The sequence below is a fragment of the Ceratotherium simum genome, chromosome 4, assembly GCF_057802395.1.
Source record: "Ceratotherium simum simum isolate JZ-2026a chromosome 4, ASM5780239v1, whole genome shotgun sequence".
Lineage (NCBI taxonomy): Eukaryota > Metazoa > Chordata > Mammalia > Perissodactyla > Rhinocerotidae > Ceratotherium > Ceratotherium simum.
The window spans coordinates 34284120-34306047 of NC_141903.1; the positions used below are offsets into that span (position 1 = coordinate 34284120).

At 49.6% G+C, this 21928-nt stretch overlaps 1 protein-coding gene across 1 annotated transcript; it reads left to right on the forward strand.

The window, feature by feature from the left end:
• The first annotated feature begins 8978 nt into the window (after window positions 1-8978).
• On the forward strand, window positions 8979-21292 carry PCDH12 (protocadherin 12). Its single transcript, XM_087430295.1, has 4 exons — window positions 8979-11954; window positions 15209-15309; window positions 17268-17416; window positions 20868-21292. The coding sequence occupies exons 1-4, from the start codon at window positions 9075-9077 to the stop codon at window positions 21290-21292; spliced, it is 3555 nt and encodes a 1184-aa protein (XP_087286421.1). The 5' UTR covers window positions 8979-9074.
• Window positions 21293-21928: the final 636 nt, after the last annotated feature.

Here is a 21928-nt window from a genome sequence, read left to right on the forward strand (position 1 = left end):
ATTCTGTGAATATACTAGAAACCACTGGCTTGTACACTTTTAAAGGGTGAATTTTATCATATGTGAATTATATCTCAAAAAAAATTTAGGTACAAAGCACTGTTCTCAACACTTAAGTGGGATGCTGAAACACTTAAGTGGGATGTTCTCAACACTTAAGTTGGTTCCTGCTTCTGGGAACCTTCAAACTAATGTGCCCCTAATGATCTAATAAGCTCCTGTGTCCTTCTTATCATATACTTCTCCCCACAGGAAAGCAACCTGCGGAGCTAGGGCTCTAATCCAAGCCTACAGGATTCTAAAAGTTTTCACCACCAGTGCCTCCCAGGCAGGACTGGCTTCATGGGCCAGCCACCTGTGCAGTCACACAGGACCCTGTGCTCAGGAGGGCTTCAGGCTTAGAAGGACCCTGCTCTTGGTTTAATGCTCTGCTATGGCCATCTTGAAATTCTTCATAATTTTCGAACAAGAGGCTCTGAGTTTTCATTTTGCACTGGGCTCTGCAAATTATGTAGCTGGTCCTGCACCCAGGAGATAAGAAAAACCAAGTGGGTAAATTGAGGCACTAGAGGTGCTTACCTGGCTGCCACAGAGGGAAAACCTTGAAATGCAAATAAATAATCATTCCTAATTTTCTGTACTGTCACAGAACAGAAACCTAGCTACCCCTGTAATAGATACCAAAACCTGAAACATACTCCTTAAAAATGCAAAGGAAGGAAGAAGAATCTCTGAAGCCATTCACTAATATCATTATTCTTGTTTAGCCAAAAGAAATAAAACCAAGAGCAAAACACCTGGCAGCCCTACCTCAGAGTGCTCAGAGGTGAGACCGTGAGTCCTGCCAGAGACCTTCCGATGCAAAAAGTGAGGAGCCTAAGAGTTAGCTCGGGAAATTCTCACAGAATCAGAGCAGGAGGTGAATTGTGACATCATGTCGTGACCTCGTATCAGATGCCACAGGATGGAGGGCAAAGAAGAGAGAATTTCAAAGCAATGTTAATAGTTTGGATGAATGTTCAAATCGGACTCAATATTTAGAGACCAGTTTTGAGGTCAGGATTGGATAAAGAGAGTTTTCTAATAATTTTTATTTTTTTGACTACATAAAAATAACAGACTTTCATGTCTTTGGTTTCACGTGCCTGAATAGTCTTTTTGTTTTTTTTGTGAGGAAGACCCGCCCTGAGCTAACATCTGATGCCAATCGTCCTCTTTTTGCCGAGGAAGATGGGCCCTGGGCTAACATTCGTGCCCATCTTCCTCTACTTTATATGGGATGCCGCCACAGCATGGCTTGATGAGCGGTGCATTGGTGTGGGCCCAGGGTCTGAACCAGCGAGACTTCGGGACGCCAAAGCGGAGCGTGCGCACTTAACCAATGCGCCACTGGGCCGGCCCCATCGTGTGCCCGAGTGGTCTTTTAAATTGAGCTTTCCCCATGTGCCCAGCCTTCTACTGTGTTAAGAACTTTACATGCATTGTCTCATTTGAATACCCAGGACCCCATGACTGAGGTAATTTTGTATCCCCATTTTACAGATGAGCAAATTGGGGCACTAAGAGGAGAAGTGATCTGACCCGTGTCATACAGTGGTGACAGACAGGATTAAGACCATTTCCTCATCAGTGTGACCCTCTCCTGTAGCCTGTAAGAGAATTAGAGTTTGTTGTAACAAATACAGAGAGAACAAAATAGTTCTGGCCTTAAGAATTAAAAGAGAAAGCCCTAGGGAAGTTAGGAATAAAGTTTATGACATAATGATAGGCGAGAATGAGCATACAGAGAGAGAGAAAGAGACCCGAATCAGTTGCCTGTCCCCAGGGACACTAGATGATGGAGTCTAGGGCTAGGAGAGGGTGGCGTGTGTGACCTAGACCTGAGGTCAGGACCCAGTCCATTGGGTTGAGAAGCAAGAGTGAGTCACAAAATATGTCTAGTGACTGTAGGGACTGGCAAGCCTTCCGTCAGTGCCTACACTTCTTCCCATCCGTTGCTGGCGTCCAATGGATGTCCAGAAACTTTGCTGAGCTCATCCCACCTGCTCAGTGGGGGCAGCCTCCTTTTCAATGGCCGCCACTCACAAGCACCCCTGAAACAAGCCTTGACACACAGAGGGGCATCAGTGTGGAGGGGAAAGCCCTGTCCCAGCTCTGGGATAAGACTGGAAAGTGGTGAGCCCCACCCCAGTACTATAGAAGTATCACTGAATTCCCACTGGTGTCTTGTCATTGTGTATTTGCTCAACATGTAGACCCGAAAAGGTTTACTATCATCACACGGGAATCTGAAAAATTGGTTTTTCTCTAAAATGGGGGCTTCATTCTAAAAAAGAAATTGGGAGCTACTACACTAAAAGCACGGTTATCAAGAACTAACACTGAGTGCTACCCACATCCCAGGCCCTGCTCTAGATGCTGTGTATTGACTAAGCTAAACCTTACAGCAACCCTATAGCATAGGTACTAGCAGCAGCAGCATCCCTATTTTAAAGCTAAGGAAATTGATCACAGAGAAGTTAAGTGACTTGCCACTGTCACACAGATGGTAAATTTCAGAGCCAAACTTTAAACCCAGGCCATTGGAGTCCTGAGCCCACATCATTAACTCCAATGCTTTGCTTACATCAAGTTAACACTTTGCTCAGGGAGAATGGTCAGTTGAGTGTGTAAAGATAAATAGCCAGATCACCTGCGCGATCAGCTTCCCTGGTCAGTGCGGTGCAAACAATACCTTAGGCCATCTCAGGTTTATAGAAAAACAGATTCCTAAAAAGGCTTGAGGTGGCTGATAGTACAAAATGTTTTCTGTGCTTCTGATGCAAGGTAAAATTTGATTTACAATAATAGGCACAGAATGATCATGTTTATACTTGCAACCTGGCATTTTATTATTATTCCCCTGAATAACAGTGGAAAGAGTTTTGTAACCCCAAGGTAACATAGCTCTGTAAGAAGGAAAGAGGGGTGAGATTTAGCAGCAGCTGCCATCATAAATCAGTGTGTGGCTGTTTCTCCTGGAGCTCCAGGCTCAACTCCTGGCTGTCATAAACTTCTGAAGGGAAGCCCCATGAGAATTTATGTAATGATGGGAAGACTCATTCTCCTTCCTGCAAGAACCTTTCTGAAGCAAGGTGAGAATTAGGTTCATTAGATTCCATGTGAAGAAAGAAAACCAAACCAATGGTTTAGAGGATGGGAAAATGTGGGTCAACTTCAGCTACTTCCCTTGCCAAAAAAAATTGACCTTGTAAATAGAGAACATGCTGAATTCCACCAAATAAATGAATGACAAGATGACTGACTAAATTAATGAAAGAGTGTGATCCCGGCTTCCTCCGGGGTGGTTCTTTCAGTGTGAGAACAGTTCGATTCTGGAGTCACCCAGAAATGATGAATACATAACAAGGCCAATCAACATAGTCAGCTTCTGAATATTCATGCACAGATGATGCTCCCAGTCAATATGTTTGATTTTTGTGTTTACTGATGGATTTTCAAATTCACTGTGTAAACCAAAAACAAAAAAAAGAAGAAAAGAAAACAGAAAAGAAACTTGTGTTGAGAGCATACATTACTTCTGAATAGGCTTGCCAGATAAAAATACTTATACTAAAAAAATTTCCATTGGTTATCTGAAATTCAAATTTAACTGCGTGCCCTATATTTTTATTCGCTAAATCTGGCAACCTATTTCTGGGCTAATAACCCTATGTAGAAAAGAGGGCTGAGGACAGTATCTTGGGGACAGGCCCACATCTGGGAGTCAGAAGGAAGAAAAACCAAAGGAGGAATCAGAGAAGCAGACAGAAGAGTCTGCAGAAGTATGGAGGGGGGACCAGGAGCTTCTGCTGAGCAGTGACACAGGCGCAGGGGAAAGTGGGGACCAGGAGGATGCTCAGTAAGAAAGGCCTGATGGCTATAGAGTTTGGTCCTTACAAAGTTGCTGGTGCTTCTAAGAAGTTGTAACTCAGTGGTTCTCAGCAAGTTGGGGTGGAGATGGGGTGCATGTCAGAATGACTTACAGAATATCAAAACTGAAATCTACATTCTGGAAGTAGCCTACTTCTCCTCTGGGGGTTGGGGAGAGAGGCATAATATATGAGTAACCCTTATCAACTCAGAATTTATGTAGTCCAGTTTTGGGGCCCTGATGTGGTTACTAAAGCACAAAATAAATTCTAAATATTTCCTAGCATTTTTCTTGAAAAGCGAAGGAGATCCATAGTTACAACCATTCATTCGAAAGTCCTTATCTTCAACCTACTTCCTTCCCAGCCCCTGCTGTTCTTTAGCACTCCCTCCATAATTTCCTGAACTTTCAGCAGTTCCTCTCCCCTATCTATTTTTCCTTTTATTATGTAGATGAATTAAGCTTCTTTTTCCAGCAAAAAGGTCCAATCAACTTCCCCAGTCCCTGTCCCAAATGATCTGAAAGATGAAGCCTTTTTGAAAGGGGGAGAAATGGAGCTGGCAATTATGAAATTCCCTTTGGCAGGCTGGGAAAGGGAAAAGTATGATTTTTCTCGCCCTGTTCATGGTATTTTGAAAAGCTTTCCAAGTAATTCTGATATCTGGCCCATTTTGAGAGCTACCACTCTTAAGCAAGACACAAAGCCTTTTCATTTCTTGAAAAGTCCTATTTCTTGGCAAATTTCCCCCTGCAGAGTGCATTCTTCTTTCTGTACTGGGCTCAGAAGGAGGGGACATTGTGTGGGAGTGGACCTCTGTCATCTATCCCAACAAAGTGCCATGCCAGGAGCAGATGACCCAGAACATCTACCTGAGTCTCCCAGTCAAGATTCCTGGCCAGACTGGCTCTAACTTCAACAATATCCTGTTGAAAAAAAAGAGGCTGACCTTGGGTGGTCCAGTCACCTTCTCAATCAGAATGATTCTGAAGATGAAGCTTCCCAGCTTCATCAAAGCTGCCTTGGTGGTGGTGACTGTGGCAGCTGCTGGGCAGATTCATGAGGAGCCATGGGGGTGGGCAGCCAGCCCAGCAGGACATTCGTAGTGTGAGGCATGATCTTAGCCTTCATCCAGCTGGCCTGTGAGTCTCCCAAGGGCCAGAGTCCCACCCTGCTGGTGTGACCTCTCAAGGTTCCTCAGGACTCCAGGCATTTTGAGAAGATCCTCTGACCCCCATCCCTCCCACTCAGCCCCAGCCCCTTCCCATAGCCAAGGACCCAAGTGTGAACAACCCCAAGGTTGAGCAAGACCTCCAAGCACCAACCTCAATCTGCCCTTTAAAAAAAATACATTTTGGACTTAAGGGAGACTGTCCTCGGCTGTTTTAAATGTATTTCAGAGTATCTCTGCAACTTCAAACCTATTTTCAAAACTCAGGGTGATGAAGGCTCTCCAGACAAACTCCAGTGACAGCTCCATTCACCCCTCAACATGTGGCTGCTAAAGATCAACTGACCCCTGCAGCCGGAAAGGAGGAGAGAAAATTACTAAATGGGGACCTCATTCCCACAAGTAATCGCCTGTAAAAAGTCTGGTGCCTTCTTTGCTGGCTTTGGATTCTTAAAGGGTTGTCTTAGCTTTATTCCTCCAATGTGAATAAAAGAAACAAACAACAACAGTGAAAACCATCTGTGAAATCCAAATTCAAACTTTCTCATGACCTGTGAGCCCATTTTTTGCATCCATGGTACCAGTCAAGGCAGTACACACACACACACACACACAGGCAGAACATATATATATATAGTGTGTGTGTGTGTGTATGTATATGTATATGTATATATATATATGTATATATAAATATATATATAAAACAATGTCCTTTCAAGAATTAAGTGTTAACACAGGTAAAATCATGAATTCTATAATTCCTTCGGTGGGCAGCCTTAACAGAAAGGACTGTCACCCGTGTGTAGCTCCTTCCCTTGTGCTCTTCTGCACAGCACACTCATCTAGAGCTGTGATATTTGTGAACCACAGGCACACACCTCCCTGCCTCTGTGCCTTTCCCCTGCCTTTGGCCACCAGATGGCATTCTGGAAACATTCTCAGCACTCGAGCTTCCTGCACCCAAGCTCCCCTGCGTAATACTCCCAACTGCCCTTCCCCTCTCTCTACTCTCTGTTCCCTTGCAATCCCTTTTCCAGGGTGCAGCCGAAGGGGCTTTCTGGAGGGCAAATCTGTGTGATCTTGGGCGTCACCCAGTCCTCGTGCTCAGCTTCTTCACCACGATGGCATAGCTGTGAGGGTGGCACAGGACGCTGTAGGGAAAGCGCTCGGGACAAGGCCTGGCACGTAGCTGCTGTTCTCATCATCCTGCCCAGAGACCTTCAAAGGCTCCCTACAGCCTTCAGGACAAGGTCTAAATCCCTTAGCTGGGGACCTCAGGCCCTCCAGGATCTGGCGCAGACCTCCTCCCTCCTCCCCACTCCCCACACACACCCTCTTGTAGTACCATAAGGAACCAGCTCTCCCACCTCCAGCCTTTGTCCTCTGCTCCCTCTGACTGCTTTGTCTCTCCCCTGCCCACCTTCCTCTGGCTCACTCTTTCATGTGCTTCAGGATTCAGCTGAATACCCTCCATGAGGAGCCTCCCCAGACCTCCAAGCCTGAACCCAGAGCCACTCCACTGGGCCCACTTCTTTCATTTTCCCCACCCCCACCTTAGACTGCAAGCCCCTTGGGGGTCACTTTTTCTTGCTCACTGCCTTGCACATAGTAGGATGAGTGAGGGCCAGACAGCGAGGCCACCATGCAGGCTGACTGTCACCAGAGGGCAATGAACATACCACATGTCTCTGAGCTCTGAGGAGCTGCTGAGCAGCCAGGAGCCTGGGGCCTGCGCTGGCTCCCTCGAAGCACAGGCAGCACCTGCTCAAGGCCGAGCTGATGGAGCCCTAGGAAATGAGGTTTCCTGGCCAAGGAGGCAGAGAAAAAAGTGAAGGGACAAATGCAAGACCATCTTCACCATTTGCATATGAGGCATAAAGCCTGGAAAACAATACAAAGTAAAATAATAGTCCCACATAATGAGTGCTTTCTCTGTCCAGGCACTGTGCCGAGCCCTTGCATGCATCATCTCACTGAATCCTCACCACAGACTCACGACATGGTGACAGCACACTCCACAGGGAAGGAAAACGAGGCCCGCAAGTCTCAGAGCTTGTGAGGGTTCTGCCTGTCTCCAGAGCCTTGCGTGGGAAATGGCCCCGTGGATTCAGGCCCCTTGCTGTGGCTCGACGGGCTCGGTAAGAGGGTTGGAAACCTCCAGGAGAGGAATATGGGGTGAAAGACGGTGTGGGAAAGAAAACACAGAGGGGAAGGGAAGGAACGCAGAAGGCGCTTAGGCCAGGGAGGTCCCTCAGCCGCCCCTGTCCTAATGGCCACCGGCCTCCAGGCCAACAGGCCCTGATTGGGGTTACTTGTGTTCCAATGGGCACCTCCAACCCCAAGGATGCAGCTGCAAACACCCATCTAGGGGAAGCTCGCCCTTAATTCCTATCACTTCAAATGCTTTAAGGCCCTGGACTCAGCCTCGAGGTAGGGTGCAAGGCTGGAGGATGCTGGGGGCAGCAAATTGAGGAGGGAAATGAGAAGCCACAAGCTACCTCAAAGGCCACCCAAGCCAACTGCCGCTTGCCCCCTTCCTGGGCCTCACCTTGTGAGGAGGTGAATGGGAGGGAGGCACACCTTAAAACGTCCAGGAGGAGTGTCGGGGGGAGGGGACAACAAGCAGTGATGCTCAGGGACTCTGTCAAAAACAGCAGTGGGGAGAGAAGAATTGGAGGAAGAGGGGGAGAGGGGGAGGAAGGTGTGGGAGAGGGAAAAGTATAAAAACCTCCAAGACAGAGGAGGAGGAGGCTGGGGATTCCCCCAGACAGGGGCTCAGGCTGGACCAGATGCAGAGAACAATGGGCCTGGAGGCTGGGGAGCCGGAAGGGAAGGAGGAAGGAGGCCACACAGTCAGGTCTGAGAAGTCCCTGTGCTTCAGGAGCCAAAGCCATGGGCACCCTCATCGTCTCAGGGACTGCCCCAGGGCCAGTGCAAGAGCCAGAGGCTGCCACAAGGTGGGACGAGCTGCGCAGATCACAACCCCCACTGCTAACAATGACGTCATTGCCTGTGACTCCGGGCTAGACCCTTCATGCACCACTTCATTTCATCCTCACAATTTCCTGCTGAGAGGGCTACTATTCTTATCCCCATTCTAAAGATGAGGTGGTGGAGGCCCAGAGCGGTGAAATGAGTCGTCTCACAGGACCCAGCTGATAAGTGGCAGAGCCAGAATTTGAACCCAGGCAGTTTGCCTCTGATGGCCTCTCTTAATCACAGCTGCTTCCCATGAGACAAAAATGGGTCATCAGGAGAGAGTCAAGACTGAGAGGTAGATGAGTGTGGGAAAAAGACAGAATGGGAGAGGAATAATGGGGAAAGATGGAAACAAAGAGAGACGAGGAAGGGAAGAGAGCCGGGGAGCATGGTTTGCCCAGGAGGGGCATCAGGCCGTGTGCTGGCAGGCAGGGGCTCAGGACCTCTGCTCGCTTGGCCGCACCGGGGCTCCCTTTCCCTCAGCAGCCGCCTTGCTTCGTGGACAGCACCTTCCCATCCGGCCAGAGACCCGGCTGCATCCTCCTCTGTGGCAGGCCTCTCAGCTTCACGGGAAGTGCTCTTTCTCTAATTGGCGTTGAAACTCACAGCCCTCCCTTTTCCTGTAGGTGGGGTTTCCATAGGAAAAAGCTGCTTCTCTGTTTCCTCAGGCTAGCAACTGTTTGGAAGTCAGATCCTCACATCCTGCTCTACTGGGTCAAGTCTCTCTTGGACCGGCTCTTGTCCATCATTTGCTGAAGGAGACCGACGTGTGCCCCTCTGCAGGCAATTTTACTTCATTGGTGCTTGGACCTCTCAGATCTCTTCAGATGAAGATGTCTTTGCCTGGGAATCCTGCTAGTTTCATCATCATCTAATTATGGGACGAGGCTGTGCCAGCAGGTCTGGGGGCAGGAGAACGGGGCTAATCAGGTCCCCCAGGAAACACTGGAGGACTTGCCCGGCCTCTGAAGAACTCTAGTGGTTTCTGAACCTAGCTCATTCTGGCGGTAAGCATGATGCGACTTCTGCCACTTCTGCTGGGGCTTTTGGGGCCAGGTGGCTACTTGTTCCTTTCAGGGGAATCTCAGGAGGTGGCAACTCTCACTGTGAAATACCAAGTGTCAGAGGAAGTGCCGTCTGGCACGGTGATAGGGAAGCTGTCCCGGGAACTGGGCAGGGAGAAGAGGCGTGGGCAAGCAGGGACTGCCTTCCAGGTCTTGCAGCTGCCTCAGGCACTGCCGATCCAAGTGGATTCTGAAGACGGCCTGCTCAGCACAGGGAGGCGGCTGGACCGAGAGCAGCTTTGCCGGCAGCAGGATCCCTGCCTGGTTTCTTTTGACGTGCTTGCCACAGGGGATTTGGCTCTGATCCACGTGGAGATCCAGGTGCTGGACATCAATGACCACCAGCCACAGTTTCCCAAAGGCGAGCAGGAGCTGGAAATCTCTGAGAGTGCCTCTCTGCGCACCCGGATTCCCCTGGACAGAGCTCTCGACCCAGACACCGGCCCCAACACCCTGCACTCCTACACCCTGTCTCCCAGCGAGCACTTTGCCCTGGATGTCATCGTGGGGCCTGATGAGACCAAACACGCGGAACTCGTGGTGGTGAAGGAGCTGGACCGGGAAATCCACTCATTTTTTGATCTGGTGTTAACTGCCTACGACAGTGGGAATCCCCCCAAGTCAGGCACCAGCTTGGTCAAGGTCAATGTCCTGGACTCCAATGACAACAGCCCTGTGTTTGCTGAGAGCTCATTGGCACTAGAAATCCAAGAAGACGCTGCCCCTGGTACTCTCCTCATAAACTTGACCGCCACGGACCCTGACCAAGGTCCCAACGGGGAGGTGGAGTTCTTCCTCAGTAAGCACGTGCCTCCAGAGGTGCTGGACACCTTCAGTATTGATGCCAAGACGGGCCAGGTGATTCTGCGTCAACACCTCGACTATGAGAAGAATCCTGCCTATGAGGTGGATGTCCAGGCAAGGGACTTGGGTCCCAATCCCATCCCAGCCCACTGCAAAGTTCTCATCAAGGTTCTGGATGTCAATGACAATGCCCCAAGCTTCCACATCACATGGGCCTCCCAGCCATCACTGGTGTCAGAAGCTCTTCCCAAGGACAGTTTCATTGCTCTCGTCATGGCAAATGACTTAGACTCAGGAGATAATGGTCTGGTCCACTGTTGGCTGAGCCAAGAGCTGGGCCACTTCAGACTGAAAAGGACCAATGGCAACACATACATGCTGCTAACCAATGCCACACTGGACAGAGAGCAGTGGCCCAAATATACCCTCACTCTGTTGGCCCAAGACCAAGGACCTCAGCCCTTATCAGCCAAGAAACAGCTCAGCATTCATATCAGTGATGCCAATGACAATGCACCTGTGTTTGAGAAGAGCAGGTACGAGGTCTCTACTCGAGAAAATAACCTACCCTCACTTCACCTCATTACCATCAAGGCTCATGATGCAGACTTGGGCATTAATGGAAAAATCTCATACCGCATCCAGGACTCCCCAGTTTCTCACTTGGTAGCTATTGACTCAGACACAGGAGAGGTCACTGCTCAGAGGTCATTGGACTATGAACAGATGGCCAACTTTGAGTTCCGCGTGATCGCAGAGGACAGGGGGCAGCCCCAGCTTGCATCCAGCGTCTCTGTGTGGATCAGCCTCCTGGATGCCAATGATAATGCCCCAGAGGTGATTCATCCCATACTCAGTGATGGAAAAGCCAGCCTCTCGGTGCTTGTAAATGCCTCCACAGGCCACCTTCTGGTGCCCATCGAGACTCCCAGTGGCTTGGGTCCAGTGGGTGCTGACACACCACCACTGACCACCCAAAGCTCCCGGCCATTCCTTTTGGTGACCATTGTAGCGAGAGATGCAGACTCAGGGGCAAATGGAGAGCTCTTCTACAGCATTCGGAGTGGGAATGAAGCCCATCTCTTTGTCCTCAACCCCTACCTAGGGCACTTGTTCATCAACATCACCAATGCCAGCAGCCTCATTGGGAGTAAGTGGGAGCTGGAGATAGTGGTAGAAGACCGTGGCAGCCCCTCCTTGCAGACCCGAGCCCTGTTGAGGATCTTGTTCGTCACCAGCATGGACCTCTTGAGGGACTCAGCCCGTGAGTCTGGGGCCCTGAGCACATCGGTGCTGACGGTGATTTGCCTGGTTGTACTGATGGCCATCTTCGGGTTGATCTTGGCTCTGATCATGTCCATCTGCCGGACGGAGAAGAAGGACAACAGGGCCTACAACTGCCGGGAGGCCGAGTCCACCTACCGCCACCAGCCCAAGAGGCCCCAGAAACAAATTCAGAAGGCAGATATCCACCTCGTGCCTGTGCTCAGGGGCCAGGCAGATGGGCCTGGAGAAGTTGGGGAGCCCCACAAGGATGCAGGCAAGGAAGAGATGATGGAAGCTGGCTGGGACCCCTGCCTGCAGGCCCCCTTTCACCTCACACCAACTCTGTACAGGACCCTTCGTAACCAAGGCAACCAGGGATCCCTAGCCGAGAGCCGAGAAGTGCTGCAGGACACTGTCAACCTCCTTTTCAACCATCCCAGGCAGAGGAACGCCTCCCGGGAGAACCTGAACCTTCCTGAGTCCCAGCCCGGGATGGGCCAGCCACGCTCAAGGCCCCTGAAGGTTGCAGGAAGCCCCACAGGCAGGCTGCCGGGAGACCAGGGCAGCGATGATGCCCCACTGAGCCCACCAGCCTCCTCAGCAACCCTGAGGCGGCAGCGGAATCTCAATGGCAAAGTGGTCCCTGAGAAAGAGTCGGGTCCCCGTCAGATCCTACGGAGCCTGGTCCGGCTGTCCGTGGCTGCCTTCGCAGAGCGGAACCCCGTAGAGGAGCTCACTGTGGATTCTCCTCCTGTTCAGGTAACTCGGGTGTGGGCAGCTCTCTCTCTGGTCACCCCTGGACCACCACCAACAGCATCAGACACCCCCATTACCCTCACATTCCTCCTATTCATTCCTTAGGCTCACCGGGCACTTTACGGTGCATTAAATGCAGTGGTTGGCACGGCTCTGGGGTCAACACAATTTAGCTGTGTGATTTTGGGCAACTTACTTACTGTCTCTGAGCCTTAGTTTCCTGATCTGTAAAATAGGGATGATGGTAAGAGCATCTGCCTTGCAGAGTTGTTCTGAGGATTCAATCAGTTAAAATCTGATCAAATTTTTCCTATAAAACATTTACTCAGGGTGCCTGGCACAAGTAGATACAAAGCAAAGGCACTGACTAAGCAAGATTTGGAGCAAGGCTGCCTGAGTTCAAATCCTGGCACCACCTCTTCCTAACTATGACCACAGGGACCTCACTCTGTTGAAGATGTCCATGTTAACAGCACCCATCTCCTAAGTTTGCTTGAAGATAAAATGAGTGCCCTTAAAGCCTCTAGAATAGTGTTTGGCATGTAGTCGGCACTCAGCAAATGATTACGATTACTTCTGCAAAGCGCATCTCCATCTCCACCTGCCCTCTTCCCATCTGGGCAATGTCCCCATGAAGTGGACTGGCATGGGCATCATTGCCTCCAGGCTCAGGGGCTGCATTTGACTTGTCTGAGACCCCAGAGCTTGCCAGCTGGCCATGCGGAATGGGACAGCAGAAATAACCTTCGAATTTGGGAGTTTGGCAGATCTGGGTTCAAATTTCGGCACAGCCGCTTAGGAACTGGGAAACCTTGGGCAAGTCCTTTAACATCTGAGCCTCATTTTTCTGATCCATAAAATGGGGATTATGATGCCAGACTTACCCTGTATCTCCCTCCCATGGGTTTGAGGATTAAATGGGATGATTAAGGACAAAGTGTCTAGTGACCTGGGATTCCCTAGACACAAATGAGAGATCTTTTTCAGGGATGGTGCCTGATCTCACACTCATATCCGCTCCACCGCACCCCAGATAAGTTTTCCTGCGCCAGGCTGCTCGCTTAAGGCACGCTTCTGTTTGGCCAGGCTATTGGCTCAGGTTTCCTGTGGAACAAGGACACGGCTTCCTTTCCCTACCCCCTCCCCAGGAAGCCACCTGGAGACAGACTAGCTGCTCTCTTAGGAGTCTTGCCCTGGGCTCTATGCTGCCCCAGAGGTTGCCCAGAGCCATTCATTCATTCACTCATTCATTCATCAAATGCTTATTGAATGAGCTCCTTGTGCCAAGCACCGTGCTGGTTGTTGGTGAACAGAGACAGTAGAAGGCAGGCACTGCAGGTGTCCCCACTGGGGTCATGGAAGGAAGGATGCCCAACTGGGATCAACTTGAGGGTAAGAGGCAGCTTGCCTAATGCTCATGTCTTTCCAGCAGCAGAGTGCCACAGTGGAGTCAGATCTAGGTTCAAATCCCAGCCCTGCCACTAATTGCTGTGGAGCCCCTGTGAGCCTCAGGTTCCAATCTGCAAAACGGGTGTGATGGTATCTCTTCCCTTGGGTTATTGTCAGAATAAATGAGATTATATACCACCCAACAGTTATTAAGTGCTTATCATAAGATCTATTAATCAGTGATTTATATGCTTTCCCTCATTTAATCCTCATAACCACAACCACCACATGACCTGGGCCTCATTATTAGTCCCTTTTTACTGCTGAGGAAACTGAGGCTCAGAATGCTTATGTAATTCCTCGGGCCACACAGATGGGAACTGGGGCAGGGGCAGGTTTAGGATTTGCATCCGAGTCTGGCTGACTCCCGAGTCTGGGCTCTAACTGTGAAGTGACCCTTAATGAACTGCACTCAGCTCAGGGGGTGGCACTCTGGCAGTGCCCCTGAAATATCAGCTGTCACCTGGGAAAAGGGTGGCAGGTGCCTCAGGAGGGCTTCTGGGCCTGGGCTGGGAGGTGGGATCTGCCCTGAGGCAGGCACTGGGACCCTGCCCCTCCCAAGTCACAGTGAAACCCCCGTCCTGACCGCCTCCTCTTCCAACTCTCCTCTGAGGTTGGCACTTTCTGTCTTGAGCTGCTCAGAGGGGCAGAGTGGGCTTCTCAGGAGGAGTGGGGGTGGGCCGAGGCAGAGGCAGTGTTTCCAGGAGTAACAACCCAATCTCCTCGCATTTGCAGAGCATTTTAAACTTTCAAACCACCTAATTAATCCTGACAAACCTGTGAAGAAGGCTGGGCGGGTATTTCTAGCTCGAGCTTAGAGATGAGGAAACTGGGGTCTGAGTATGTCTGAAAACCTGCCTGACATTACACAAGCTAGAAATGACCTTGAACTAGAACGCAGCCTCCCAAGAATTGGTCTGTTGCCTTCTCCCTTACAAGGCCTTGCAGGGTCTGGCCCTGACATCTCGCCCAGCCCCTGCCCCATTCTCCTGCCTTTCTGAAACTCCCTTCACCCCTTGCCCAGACCCTCACCCTCCCTCCACTTGCCAAACTCCGGTGGAACCTAGGGGTCTCAGCAGAGGTGCCTAGCATGTAGTATGAATTCAATAGACATTTGTAGAAATAAAGGAATAAACTCCCCCTCTACCACCCCGCAACTTCCTCCTTGCTCCAAGCTGGGTGAGGGGCCCTCCTCTGCTCCCACAGACCCCCCTCCATTCCCAATCTGTTGCAACCCTTGTAGTAACTGCTGTGCCCTGTCTTCCCTGGCAGACTGTGAGCTCCTTGAGGGCAGCGACTAGGCCTTGTTCTCACTCTTATTCTCATTGATTGAATGACAGGATGAAAAAATGAATGATTAAATGACACCATTTTGCCTTCTCTAAAACATAATCTTACATCTAAATTGGCTAAATATTTGAATACTGCTGAAGAGGGGAGAATAACTCTTTAAGATAATCCTTATCGAAGTAATAATGAATTTATGGTCAGGAAATGCCTTTTCACCCCCATCCCACAGATTCCACCAGGAGCAGATCACTTAGGGGAATGAGAGTGAGGGGTGGGCCCAGAGGGTCCCCATTCTCCTCTCAGACACCCAGGTCCTGTGGTAACATGGCAAAGCAGGGAACCTGCACAGGTCCCTGCCTCTGTCACATCACCGCTCACCATCCCCCATCTGATCACACAAACATCTGAAGCTGGAGGAAAGACTATAAAAAGAAAGCACGGCATTGAGAGAAACATCCGGCGAGGAAGTGTGCTGGGTCGGAATTGTGTGGAGTCAACAGATTTTTCCTGTCTTGTAGCAAATCTCCCAGCTGCTGTCCTTGCTGCATCAGGGCCAATTCCAGCCCAAACCAAACCACCGGGGAAATAAGTACTTGGCCAAGCCCGGCGGTGGCGGCAGGTAAGCAGCATGTAGCCCCCACAGGCTTCTCAAGACCCCCAGCAGCCTGCCCTCCCCCCTGCAGCTCCTGCGACCTGAGGAAGGGTGAGCTCATCCCAGACTCTGCTCCCCTGGGAGAGTGCAGCGAACAGCATCCATCCCTCCACCCCAGGCAGCTCAGTCCTGGAGCAACGGTATTTACAGTATTTACAGGACCCAGAGTCACTAAGGAAATGACTTCATTCCTGAGGCTCTGACTGTCTGTCCTCTGATTGCAGAGGTGCTGGGTTAAGGGCTTTAAATCTGTAACTTTCGGCTTTCTTTCTCTTGACCCTTAAACATAATATGAGGGCTCCTGGCTAAGGACATGGGTGGGTGAGTGTGTGGGTGTGTTCCTTTGAGCTCTCCTAGAATTAAAGAGACCTCAAGAGGACATCTGATCTAACTCCTTCATGTTACAGATGGAGAAACTGAGGCTGTAAGTAGTTTGATCCAACCCAGCTATGTAAACTTGAGGAAGCCAGATGAATCCTCAGGGTCTTGGTTTCTCATCTGTAAAATGGAGGTCATCACTTCCTTGTAGCGATGGGGTAAGGATTTAATGATCAAATCTAGTCTAAGCCCATAGTCAGTGCACAACCAATGGTAAATCCTTTCCCCTTAAAGTGACTTAGCTCAAGGTCACACAGCCAGTGAGTGGCAAAGCTGGGACCAGCCCCCAGGGCACCTGACCCCTAGTTCAGTGCTCTTGCTGTGACAACTTGTAGCTTCTCCTTTGTAAAGATGGTGAGAGGTAACATAGAGTGGCAATGAGTACACACACTCCAGAGTCATAGCCTGGATTTGAATTCTTGCTTTATCATTTAATCTATGGGGACCTTAGGCAAGCTGCATAATCTTCACAGGCCTTGGTATTCTCGTCTGTACAATAGGGATGATAACAGGAGAAGTCCTTACAGATGTGAAAGGTTTGATGATAAGGTGCATATACCTTGCAAAGCATAAGGCCTGACTCAAGAGTAATTGCTCAATAAACATTAGTTGTCATTACTTGCAAACTTGTCACCTCCCTGCTTATCCCTTCATAGCAACAGAAATGGCCACAGTAAAAAAGCAGAAAGGACCCCTAGGCCTTAAAGGCCCTCAGAGAGCCTTCCTACCTGCTGGGATGAGGGGCCTGTCCCGCCATGCTGGGGAAATGCCTTCTCCCAGGTGACAAGGAGGGCTTATGAGAGGGAGGGGCCATGGTTGAGACAGCAGGAGACAAGGCAGTAGATTCTGAATAGCTTTTGGATGCCTCACCTCAACTGCATCCCCTACTGACCTGCTCTTCTGGTCTGGGATTTGGACTCAAATAGGGAGGAAGGAACATTCAGTCACTCAGTCCACAAAGCATTTATTAAGCACCTACTATGTGCCAGGCCCTCTTCTCAACACTGGTGAGAGAGCAGAGAATGACACAGACAAAAATCTCTGTCCTCACTGGAGCTCAGACTCTGATGGAGGGATGGAGGGATGGATGGATAGATAAATGGATGGTTGGATGACTGCATTGGATCAACTGAAGTTTACTAAACTCCTACTGTGTGCCAGGCAGTGTGAAAGAATAGGAGGGACAATGGTGAGTAATCCTATCAATGCCTTCACAGTCACTTCTGTTTGCTGAATGCTTACAACGTGCTGGGCACTGTGCTAAGCTCTTTACCTACAATGTCTCCTTTTATTCTCGCAACACCCCATGAGGTGGGTGTTATTTTATTACCCTCATTTTACAGATGAGAAAACAGACTCAGAGTAGGCAGGAGGGCTGGGATCAAACAAGCCAGGTTGATCTGACTCTGAAGGCCAGGCTGTGGATCCAGTTCCCCATATGGATGAATGAATGCTGGCATGAATAGAAGAATGTTCATGAGCAGGAATGAATGAATCCGTGTGTGAATTTCCTCACTCGTGGACTGGGTTGTCTTTCATTGCAGGAGTGCAATCCCAGACACAGATGGGCCAGGAGCCAGGACTGGTGGCCAGGCAGAACCAGACCAGGAGGAAGGGCCCTTGGACCCTGAAGAGGACCTCTCTGTGAAGCAGCTGCTAGAAGAAGAGCTGTCGAACCTGCTGGACCCCAACACAGGTAGGGACTCCTTAGGGTCACCCCGACCCTGCTTCTACCTCCACAGTCCCCTCATGTCCCCAGGCTTCAGAGTTCTACTCCAGTCCACCGCTGGGAAACACAGCCATTCTATTTCTGGGGAGGAATGAATATCAGCAATATTTTACTTCCCCTGAAGCTCCAGAAGGTCTTTGCTTGTTTAAAAACCAGATTCCATTTTGATTATTCATTTTAAAAATCATCATAAAAATAGCGAACAATTACTGAGCTCTTGGTGTGTACCAGGTACTGGGGGAAGCATCTTATACACATTATCTCAGTTAAGCTTCCAAACAGTCCTTGGATGCAGATATTATGAGCTCCAATTTAGAGATAAGCAAACTGAGGCTCAGAGAGGTAAGGAGCCTGCCCAGAGTCATCCAGCTCATCAGTGGTTGAAGGGAGCCAACCTGGGCCTACCTGCCAGCCGGAGACCTCTCCTACTTCCTAAACCACTCATCTGCATTTCTTTGGTGTGTTTAAATATCCTTTTACCCTGAGAACTGAGTCAACTCTTTAATGTGCTAACATTTCTAACTGAAACAAAAAGAATTTTCTCTAGAGAAACAATTAGTTTTGATAATAAATGCATAAGGTGAACTTTCATTCAAGAATCTGCTAGCTGCTGGCCCTGCTGTGGACACAGGTCAGCCTCCTTTAGGTAACAGGTCACACGTCCGGCCATCCCAATGCTGTGCTTTTCTGTTTCTGTAGTTAATAATCTATTTCTCATCTGGATATATCCCGTGTGCTCCATCTGGCTGCAAACACACTGAATGCAAGGCAGGGACTTCCCTTTCCTTGGTTAAAAAATATAGCTAACGTTTATTGAGTGCTTTCTATGTCCCTGTTCTAAGTGCCTCATGAGAAAATCTTATGAGATAGGGACTATTCATTATCCTCATTTCATAAAGGAAAAAACTGAGGGGCAAGGGTGTTTAACAATTTTCCCAAAGTTGCGCAGCCAATGATTATTAACACAGGTAGTGTGGCTCTAAATTAAAATTAAGTAAAATGAAATCTAATTAAAATTAAGTAAAATGAAAAATTCAGTTCCTCAGTCATACCAGCCACATTTCAAGTGCTCAGTGGCCACATGTGGTTAGTGGATATTGCTTTGGACAGCACACATATAGAAAGTTTTATAGGACAGCACTGTCTAGATCTAGAACTATGAGGTCCAATATAGTAGCCACTAGCCACACGTGAAAATGGCTGGTCCTAATTGATGTGATATAAGTATAAAATACTCTCCAGATTTTGAAGACTTAGTACGAAAAAAAATGTAAAATATCTCATTAATAATTTTAAAAATATTGATTATGTGATAAAATGATGATATTACGTATTAAAATATTTTAAAAATTAATTTCACCTTTTCTTTTCTTGGCTACTAGAAAATTTAAAATGACCTCTGTGCTCACATTATATCTCTATTGGCCGGCTGTGGGCTCAGTTCCCACGTGGTCCTGCTTCCCCGCAGCACAGAGGGCAAGGAGCACAGAGAGGCCGTAAGAAGTGGGAGGATGAACAGGGCAGCAGGGATAGAAAAGCCCATGCTGCTCACAGGCTGGACTGCGATGGGGCTACTGGGAGTGCGCCCAGCACTGGGGTCTTGGCTGCATCAGATAAAAGCCCCACAGGATGTGATGATGACAGTATTTTACCGGCTGCATGAGCTCAGCGAATCCTCCTAGCAACCCGACAAGATGAGTACTACTATTTCACCACTTTATGAGAGAAAAAGGAGGCTCAGAGAGGTTAAGCAATTTCCCCAAGGTCACAGTGCTCATAAACAGCAAAGCTGGGAAATCAAACGCTGGTGGGCCCAGTGCCCACCTGCTGCTGAGTGAATTCCCCATCACTTTTCAGCCATTCTCATACACCCCAGTGATTTTCTCATTCTAAGCCTCATTCCTTCTGAAGCACTCTGACCCTTATACAAGGAAAGGCCTGCTTCTGTAACACCAAAAGAGTTCCAAACGTATTATCCCAGAGTCTCAGGGAACTAAGGTTTACATTTCCCAAATGTCCAAGGTTAATATTTATGTTCATTCAATCATTCAATAAACATTCACTAAGTCCCAGGCGTGGACTGGACCAATCGGGACGGGGCCTGACTCTGCCTCACAGCCTGCACAGTCCCACACTGACAAGGCAAGACCAAGTCTCATTTATCAATATAAATAGAAGCGATTAGCTGTATTTTGGAATAACTTTTCCAAATTACAAGAGTAATATTTGGTTAATGTAGAAAAATGTAGATAAACAAAAAGAGAATGAATCACTTCCGCCTGGGGGTAATTTCAGTTAACACTTTGACATACCTCCTTCCAATCTTTTCTTCTCTGCACCGATTTTAAAGTGGCTCACCTTAAGCAAACATTAAATACGTGTTAAAGTAGACGTGCCTTATTTTTTTAAAAGACACAGTTTTTTAACCATAATACTTATACTTTCTTCCCTCTAGCTTGGCCTGGGACTAGTTTTTCAAGATAGAATTTTCTGTTGAAGAGATGGGAAAAGGAGGAGTGTGATGGTGGCATTGGGGATCTAGGGGACAGTTTTTCACAGCCTGTCCCTTTCCTGGGGCAGCCCTCAGGCAGCCAGCCCCTTTGCAGCCTTCCTCTAGGCCAGGGTTTCTGGCAGCTGGAGAGGTGAAGGTTGAGGAGTTGAGGGCATGGGCCAGGTGGTGACAGTACAGACCTGGAAATCCCAGAGGCCACAGGTAGGCACCTGGAGCATCCAGGGGCAGGAAGAGTGGGGAGGGTGGTGCAGTCACAGGGGCCATCAAAGTCATCAGGCCTTGGGTCAGATCCAGGTTGTGTTGCCTGGTAGATGTGTGACTTAACTTCTTGGAACTTCAGTTTCCTCATCCTTAAAATGGGATAATACTCTAGACTTCAGAGGTTTGTGTGGTGGTTAAATGAGATAATTATGGAAATTGCTTGGCTCGGAAACACTTAATAAGTGGTCACTATTATTATGAATATGAACAGAAGGCAGCACGAAGCCAGGAACTCTAGCCTTGGTTAAGAAAAGGGATTTTTACCCCCCATCCTCAGCTCGTGGTGCCCTGAGGGAGTGAAAATCCTGGCTGTACAAGAATGGGGGGAAAGACACCTAGACCTGAAACACACCACGGACCGGGAAATTCTTTAGAAAGAGGCCAATTTCTAATTCTAGGCCTTCCTTCTCCTCCTGCCTCCCCCGGGCTCGGCTCACGTGGGTACTTCAGTCAGCCGCCTTCCTGCCTAGCGAGCTTCCCTGTCAGGGCCTCTTCCTTCCCGTCCCGCTCTGGTCTCCCCATCTGTCCCCCGTAATTTCCCTTCCCTCCTTTGTCCGGTGCCCTTGCCCTGCCCACAGCCCCACCCTCACCCGCCCAGCCCTTCCCTAGGTCCAGTGCTCACTGCGTCCCCTCCTGCCCCCGCAGGCCTGGCCCTGGACCGCCTGAGCACCCCGGACCCGGCCTGGATGGCGAGGCTCTCTTTGCCCCTCACCAGCAACTACCATGACAACGTGTTCTCCCCGGACGCTGCAGCTTTGGAGGAGCCAAAGACCTTCCAGACATTTGGCAAGGCGGCAGGGCCCGAGCTGAGCCCGACAGGCACGCGGCTGGCCAGCACCTTCCTTTCGGAGATGAGCTCGCTGTTGGAGATGCTCCTGGAGCAGCGCTCCAGCGTGCCCGTGGAGGCTGCCTCCGAGGTGCTGCGGCGGCTCTCCGTCTGCGGGAGGACCCTCAGTCTAGACCTGGCCACCAGCGGGAACTCAGGCACGGAAGTACAGGGGGACTCAGGTAGAAAGAAGGGGACTGAGGGCAGGACCGGCAGCAGCAGCAGCAGCAGCAGGGGCCTGTAGATCCAGGAACCGGGACCCCTGGGAGAAGATAGGGAGCCCAGGCCCTGAGGATCCTGGTACATGAGCTGGTTTCTAAAATCTCTGAACTCAGTGACCAGAGATGGCTGGAGAACTTTAGGCTGACTGATGCTGCCCCACAGAGAGGGCAGGGGCCTCAGGACTAACAGCTGGCTGACCAAAGCAGCTCCTTGTTAGGGGCTGGCTCTGCCTGTGAGTTTTTTGGAGAATGGAGACAGTTTGTGGCTGAGATAAGTGTTTGCTGGCAAAACACATGTAGAGCACAGAGGGTTGGTCCTCTTGTGGAGCAGATGCCAAGGAGTGTCACAAGCAGGAAAGGATGGCCTCGATGCATAGTTGAGGGCGGGGGCTAGATCCTGGAGTGCCAGGTGAAGTTCTCGGACCTACTAATAAAGGAAAAGCAGTGGCCGTTCTCCTGTTTGCACCTGTCAAGAGGGAGGAGGGAAGAGGAACAGAGTGAGAGTTCTTTGTCGTTCAGTCCCTGGCAACAAGGTCATGCTGGGCCTGGACAGGAGTGGGGCACGATGGTGCAGAGTGTCAGGTATACAGTGACAGACCTGTGCTCTTGACCCCACTCCTCTCCTGCTGCATGATCAAATAATCTGCCTCTCAGGTGGA

What these genes read in the sequence shown, in the direction of transcription:
- PCDH12 (XM_087430295.1), top strand. Translation starts at nt 9,075, where the DNA reads ATGATGCGACTTCTGCCACTTCTGCTGGGGCTTTTGGGGCCAGGTGGC. An exon ending in AAGCCCGGCGGTGGCGGCAG is followed by an intron (nt 15,310 to 17,267) that starts GTAAGCAGCATG and finishes TCATTGCAGGAG; the next exon opens with TGCAATCCCAGACACAGATG. An exon ending in CCTGCTGGACCCCAACACAG is followed by an intron (nt 17,417 to 20,867) that starts GTAGGGACTCCT and finishes CTGCCCCCGCAG; the next exon opens with GCCTGGCCCTGGACCGCCTG.